General features: G+C 34.0%; 1 protein-coding gene across 1 annotated transcript; it reads left to right on the top strand.

Annotated features, from left to right (window-relative positions):
- LOC105160949 (protein phosphatase 2C 37) lies at positions 5,334–7,217 on the top strand. The gene is made up of 4 exons (XM_011078490.2): positions 5,334–5,944; positions 6,036–6,353; positions 6,468–6,573; positions 6,671–7,217. The coding sequence occupies exons 1-4, from the start codon at positions 5,438–5,440 to the stop codon at positions 6,985–6,987; spliced, it is 1,248 nt and encodes a 415-aa protein (XP_011076792.1). The 5' UTR covers positions 5,334–5,437; the 3' UTR covers positions 6,988–7,217.

Below are 7,585 nucleotides of genomic sequence, written 5' to 3'. Positions count from 1 at the left end.
TCACACGTTTTGTACGCATTATTAGAGTTCGGTTGTATAATATTAACTGATGGGATAATGCATCCAACCTAAGAGTTGGGATACATTATTCCATTGATTAGTCTAAGCTAGGATTAAAACTTTTTTTTCCTTATATGCCCTTACACTTATAGTTGACATAATTTTTGTGATTCATATATTCACTCATTATTAAGTTGGTTGATTATTTCACTTCCTCACGAAAATCACTTTTTTCACTTTGGTTGTTCCCTTGTGAAATATATCTAGAGATGGCAATTGGGTTTGGAAAACTAGGGCCGAACTGGACGGGGCGAGTTTGGTATTGATTTTGGTGGGTTCGGGTCCATCGGGTTGGGACCCCGCTGGGTTCGGGCCGGGTACTGGTTTTGTATTGGACCCACTCGGGCTTATATTTTATATATTTTTTTATTATTTATATTCATATGTAATACATTATTAATAAAAAAGTATAGTATTATACGTAATTCTTTAAGTAATTTGCATATATCCAACTCTATATAAGAAATACAAAAAATAAAAAATTAGTTGATGAGAACACTTTCTTTAATTAATTTACTTTAAGAATTAAAGAAATTAATATTTAATATATTATTTTTTGAGTTTAATGCAATTTACCCTATGAGATTGCAAATGAGCAAATTACTTTCTATGAGAAAAAGTAGTAATTTGTCCTACTGTCCAGGTAGATAAATTGCTTAATTTTAAAAAATTATAAAGATGTAGATTGTTGTATTTTAAAAATACAGACGGGTTTATTGTTACTTTTTTTAATAAATAATAATTTGTACATTTACAATATCATAATGGACTAAATTGTATTTTTTTCCACTATTTTTCATATAGAGTCATTTTATGGGGACAAAATTTCATTTGTCTAAACTCCCACTTTTTTGCCACCTATTTTAACTATAGTGAAAATTGAGATTATTCGAAAGCACGGCCATTGTCAGTAGCCTAGATTGGATTGGATATCTTTGTTAATCTAAATCTCATTTCGCATCATATCTCTTTTTATATTATATCATAACTTTTTTTATATCGTATTATAACTCTTTTCATATCGTATCATAGCTCTTTCACATCGCATCGCATCACAACTCTTTTCACATCATATTTATATTCAATTTCCACAATTTTCTCATTCCATATATCACCATTCTTGTAAGCACTTAGTAACGTAAAATCATATATTTACACATTTTCATTTATCAACACTAACAACACACTGTTCAACAAACTTAATACTTCAATGCCTAAAAAAACCTAGGAAATTGCTAAGAGGATACACAAATATTTTATTATCAAAATTATTATATTTTTATTTCGATACTTTCTACCATCATTATCTATCTGTATATATAGAAAAACCCATTATATAGAAACTTAGATATAGATTCAAAAATTTGAATTATAGGGTATAAATTTTAAAAATTTAGAATACAAATTCAACTTCTCTATTGTTGCAATGCATTTTAAATTTTTATTTTTTAATATAACTAATTACTTAGTAATGTTATGTTATAAATATTGATAAACAAAGTAAGTAGAAAAAATAAATAAATGAAATATTATTATTAAGTATGACACTCAAATGTAGAAAATAAAAAATAAAAAAAATATTGATTAAATTTTATTTATTTATTTTTGTATATTTACTATCTAAGGGTAAAATGGGTATTATATAAAAAGATAAATAAAAAACATCATTTGGGTAATAAAGTGATATTAATAGTGAAACCCAAGTACTGATCAAGTTTTTTGTAATTACTCGTGTAACAAAATGATATTAATATCAAAGTTCGAGTACTAATTGAGTCATTTGTAATTACTCGTATAGCAAAGTCACATTAATGACAAATTCAGATGCGAATTTTACTCATTTAATTTATACATGTTTATTCTGTCTCAGGTGGTAGTATAGCTAAAAGTGAAAAGTGTAAAAAAAAAAATAATAAAATAAAATTTTAAGTGTTCGAATAAATATTTTAATATTTATAGTTTATTAGTAAATAGTTCAAATCATTACAAAATTCGTATATAATGGAAATTAGTTTAATTCAAATAATCTTAAATAAGTTTAATTATATATTTTCAAGAAGAAATTTATAAGTATTAAGTTTTCAGCTGGTGCAGGTACACCGGTAGCAACCGAGTAGTGGGCGGAGGTGAGAGCGAGATACGTGTCCAAGGGAGGGGAGCCAACACAGATATTCTGGGGAGAGTCAATCAATGCTGACATGTGGTCCCATACGTGTCTCAATCTCCCACCGCTTCTCTACACATTCTTTATTTGCCACGCGCGCCTCTCACGCGTCACCCTTACTCTCCTTAATACCTAAATCAATCAAAAAAAATTAAGAAAGTGAACATATATTAAAGTGAGATCTGTAATTATTAAAATTAAATATCTTTAAGAAAAATAAGAAAATAAAATAAATAAATAGATTTATATGAGAAAAAAATGAGTAAATGTCTTTTTATTGGGGAAAAATAAGTAAATAAAAATTATCAAAGGAAAACAATTTTGACAAATGAATACTCTGAATGTGTGTGGAGAAACAAATTATCAGTGAAAATAATAATTGATATTATGATAAACTATTCCGAAACCTTAATTAAATATTTCATGAAATCAAAAAAGAGGAAAAATAACATTGATGGGCATAATTCTAATTTTGTCTGAAAAAATTATTCTGTCCCTAAAATGCCTCAGAATTGCAACTTTACCTGAAAGACCCGCGTCTTCCTAATCGAGTCGGGTCCAACGACCTGTCCCTGACAAACGGGGACATGTGCCAGATATCTATTGGACAACAGAATCCCTTCTTGTAAGCTATAAATACTTCATGCTCAGTATATTTTGTGGTACGCTGTTTTTACTAACCTTTTTACTTTAGATCGTTCAAACTCGCTAGCTCGACAGCGACCTACTTACACGACCTTGATACCAAGCACTGACTTAAGCATCAGAGAGTTTTAGTTGGGGGTCACCCCAGCAAACCTAATGACCTGCTTCTTTTTTCTTATGACCTTATATTAGTTTGGAAGAAGTAGCTAACTTGAATCGATTGGAAGATCAGTTCATCCGATCAGGATAATCGCGCAGATTTTGATCCGAATCAAAACATATAAAAAGGTAAAGCCAAATAATAATAACATATAAATTTCTTCATTAGGGTATTCTAATGTTCATGCAAGTTTGTAGGATTTAATTTGATAATTCAACTTTCTTAACACAAGAAATTAGAAATTCTGCTAAAATTAAACCAATCAATTAGGTTTTATCATGCAAAATTTTAGGGATTTAGTTTGTTATTAATTCATTTTTTAAAACAAATTAATTCTTTCTAAAATTAAATCAACCAATTCGGTTTTTTCTAGATAATTAAATAATTCAAAATTATTAAAATCTAAAATTTTGGTCAAAAATTGAACAATTGGGGTCAAAGACCCGCCCCGGCCCCTTCAAATATATATAAAAATAGATAGTATATATGTGTGTATAATTAAATAAGACATATACCTTACATAATAAAGAGACATTAATAAAGATTTATCAAAAGAATTTGAAACAATAAAAAGAATTAAAAATTCTAAAAATTAGAATTAGGTCAAAATAAAAAAATAAATAAATGATACTGGAATATGATTATAACCAAGAGAAGATTAAATTTTAAAAATGTAAGAAATATTAGATTTTTTTATATTTCAAAAATCAAATTGCTAATTTGGTACCATTATATAAACACCATAAAAATATAATATATATATATATATGTTATTTATTGTCAAAAAATATGTATGGACTAAAATTTAATTATATATACATTAATCAATGCGTTTAAATTATACATTTTGGTCAATTTTAATACATATTTAGCAGCAAGTGAAAGGTGTGAGTTGAGGAAAAAGAAAAAAGTTTGTGAGAAGAAAAAATAGCATTACGGTGTTAGAGGTCATGAGTTTGAACACCGCCTTATACGTGGGATGTTGTTTCTACTGTTGATAGAGGTACTACTCATTTATCAAAAAGGACAAAAGAAAAAAAAATAGCATTACAGTGAGAGAGAAAAAATTGTAATTGTGGGTTTATTAAGTATATGATATTTTGTGTAGAAAAAAGAATATAGAATGAGTGAGAGAAATATGGAGCAGTGGGTTGAAAGAAAAATATGAATTGAGGGAAAAATTACTATTCTAATCAATTTTGTTATAATAGAAAAAAATGTATTAAGAGGTAAATTTGGGTATTCAAAAATTGATACAATATAAATTTTCTTTATAATTGCTTAAATAAATGTTAGGGTAAATTACAATGACCTTCCATGAGGTTTGGTATAACTACGAATACTTCCTTGTTGTTTGAAATATTACCAATACCCATTGATTTTAACGGTCGTCTAATAATTAACCCAATCCGTTAGGTCCCCATTCATTTTTTATGGTGAACTGACCAAAATAACATTGTGGATTAAAATCTATAATTTTATTTATTTTTTAAAAAAATATTTTTTTATGAAATAAGTGGATAAATTCTTTATAATTTTTTCATCTATCTCGTTTGATTTATTTTATAAATTTTTAATTTTAACAAAATAAAAAATAAGGTACGGCCAAAATTAATGATTTTATACTTTGATTTAAAAATTATATAATTTTATTAAACATCTGAAGATATTTATAATTTTTAAATAATAACAATTAATAATTATGAGAAATTTGTGAACAGATCATTAAAATTTACCGTGAATATTATAAAATTTTAAATCTTACACACGCATCGTACGTGCTTAAATCATTGAAATCTTCTAACTCTCATGGAAAACTCCACCCGCGGCTAATGTCACGCGCGCATGGTGCGGGTGACAGAGCATACTAACACACGAATCTCGTACGCCACGATCCTGCCACGTGGTTGATAATCCTCGTAAGAAGACCTCCAACCCCACCCCCCCACACCCAAATTTTTTTCGGAAAAAAGCGAATAACAGGCAAAGGCGGGACCCAGTTGAAGCACTGCGTGTCAGTAAAGCAAAGGCCCTCCATCTGTACGACGCCGTGTTGGTTTGTCATTGGCCCACGTATTGCCTCATAAATCTTCCCCAACACGTGGTATGTCTTGTGAAGAGCACGATCCAACACCACCTCAAATGGACGGTCCAGATCTCGCTCTCACATTCAGTGTTTCTACGTCACACAACTGTTGCCTGTCGGGTACATTTCACTTTCCTGACCTAGACGGTGACGGGCAGCCGCCCGTAACCCGCCACCCCACCCCCCCAATCAACTATTATAGGTAGTACAAAAGGCTTGCCTTTTGGTCTGGGTTTCTTGTTTTGTTATTGAAAATTATAGGGCTTAAATCTTCTGTTTCCCAAAGAAGTTAAGAGGGATAAGCTCTGTTTCGATTATAGCAATGGCTGGTATGTGCTGTGGAGTGAATATTAGCGAGACGGAGACGACCCCGCCTGAGCCCAACTCGAAATCCGCCAGGAGGAGGATGGAAATCCACCAGTTTAATTTTGTGCCCACCGATTCTGCGGTGGCGCCGCCACTTGAGAGCGGCGGAAAGAGGAAGAGGCAGAAGATCGAGGCGGTGGTTACGGTTTCTCCGGCGTCAAGAGAGTGCATGAATGGAGTTCAGAGCTTTGAAGTTGAGGAAAAGGGAGGGGAAATGAATCAGTTGCCTAGTGGGGGGATGGGACCCGAAACGAAGGCTTTCGGGCTGACGGCGGTGCCGAGGTCGGAAACTGAGGGTGGTGCTGTTCAAGATCTTCCGAAATTCGGGTCGACCTCTGTTTGCGGGAGGAGGAGAGACATGGAAGATGCAGTTTCTATTCACCCTTCTTTCTGCGGCCAGAACTGTAATTCTCCGGGTGGGTTGCATTTCTTCGGAGTCTTCGACGGCCATGGCTGCTCACATGTAAGCAATGAAATTGAAATTCGAACTCGGTTCGGTCTTGACGAAGTTTCTGAGTTGGAAATTTGATTCAACTTCGATTGTATGATTGCAGGTGGCGACCAGGTGCAAGGACAGGATGCACGAAATAGTGAAAAACGAGTGCGAAAACGGCGACTCTTCGTGGGAGCGCGCGATGTTTCTGAGTTTCTCGAAGATGGATAAAGATGTGAAGGAGTGGTCTGAAGGCGCCGCCGGCGTCTCCACCTCCAGCTGCCGGTGCGAGCTGCAGACCCCACAGTGCGACGCCGTCGGATCCACAGCCATCGTGGCTGTGCTTGCCCCGAATAAGATCATCGTCTCCAATTGTGGGGATTCTCGTGCCGTTCTTTGCCGGAACGGCGTCGCGATTCCACTTTCCGTAGATCACAAGGTGGGTTTTAACTGCCAAATCAAGCTCATCGTAGCACAAATTTGAAATATTTAAGCAGCGATTTGTTGTCGAATTAAAACCTGAAAATCTTTGCGGGTTCTGTTCCATCTGCAGCCTGACAGGCCTGACGAACTTAACCGAATACAAGAAGCCGGTGGACGAGTAATATTTTGGGACGGGCCAAGAGTTCTTGGAGTCTTAGCCATGTCTCGTGCAATCGGTAAGTGAATCCTGACCGAGTTTTCCATAATCGAACACCTCTCTTGAATAATAAGATAACAATTCTAAATTCTCATTGCGTTCCTTCTTAACTACAGGCGACAATTACTTGAAACCCTACGTCATATCGGAGCCGGAGGTGACGATCACAGAGCGAACGGCGGGGGACGAGTGTCTGATACTGGCAAGCGATGGGCTGTGGGATGTAGTATCCAACGAAACCGCATGTGGGGTGGCGCGAATGTGCCTTCAGTCTCGGTTGCCACCGTCGCCGGAGGCAACTCCCATGACGGCGGCGGGAGAGAGCTCCGACAGGGCATGCTCCGACGCGTCAATTCTCTTGACGAAGCTGGCTCTGGCCCGTCATAGCACAGACAATGTCAGTGTTGTGGTGGTGGATTTGAGGAGGAGATAACAATGAAATTGTATGAGAGATGTATATTTTTAGGTGATCCAGGTGATGGTTTGATGATTGATGGGGAAATCATACTCTACAAACTGCTGAATCTCTGGTGATGTCGAGGTTTACTGTATCAAGTGTATAGTGATACGAGCTGCGGCGTGTATCAACATTTTTCCTTTTGGTTTTTTGCGTAAATAAATTGAAAATAGAGCCTACTTTAATATCTACTTCAAATTTTATTACACGTGTGTAAAATTTTCTCTTAACTGTACTTGTGATGTCCTACTATTGATTAGTATATATATATATATATATATATATATATATATATATGAGGTTTAACTACACAAAAATTCAGCAACCAAAATTTTCCCTTGGTTTAATTAAAACTAAAACAAATGTAGTTTAATCGCAATTTTTTCTCAAACTCCCCGCCCACCCCAAAAATCCCATCGGCCTGATGGTAGGGCGATAAAAGAAGTTTTAGAATGGTCAAAATAATGGTAATTTTAAATTTAGAGTAAAATCCAATTGGGTTTTAATTTAAAATTTTAAAAAATCATTCAAAATTGAATAGCAATGCTAAGTATATAATTATTTTTTTAATTTA

This window comes from Sesamum indicum, linkage group LG4, assembly GCF_000512975.1.
Source record: "Sesamum indicum cultivar Zhongzhi No. 13 linkage group LG4, S_indicum_v1.0, whole genome shotgun sequence".
Lineage (NCBI taxonomy): Eukaryota > Viridiplantae > Streptophyta > Magnoliopsida > Lamiales > Pedaliaceae > Sesamum > Sesamum indicum.
Note: the sequence above shows the minus strand (reverse complement) of the source record. Positions and strands in the feature narration are given on the sequence as shown.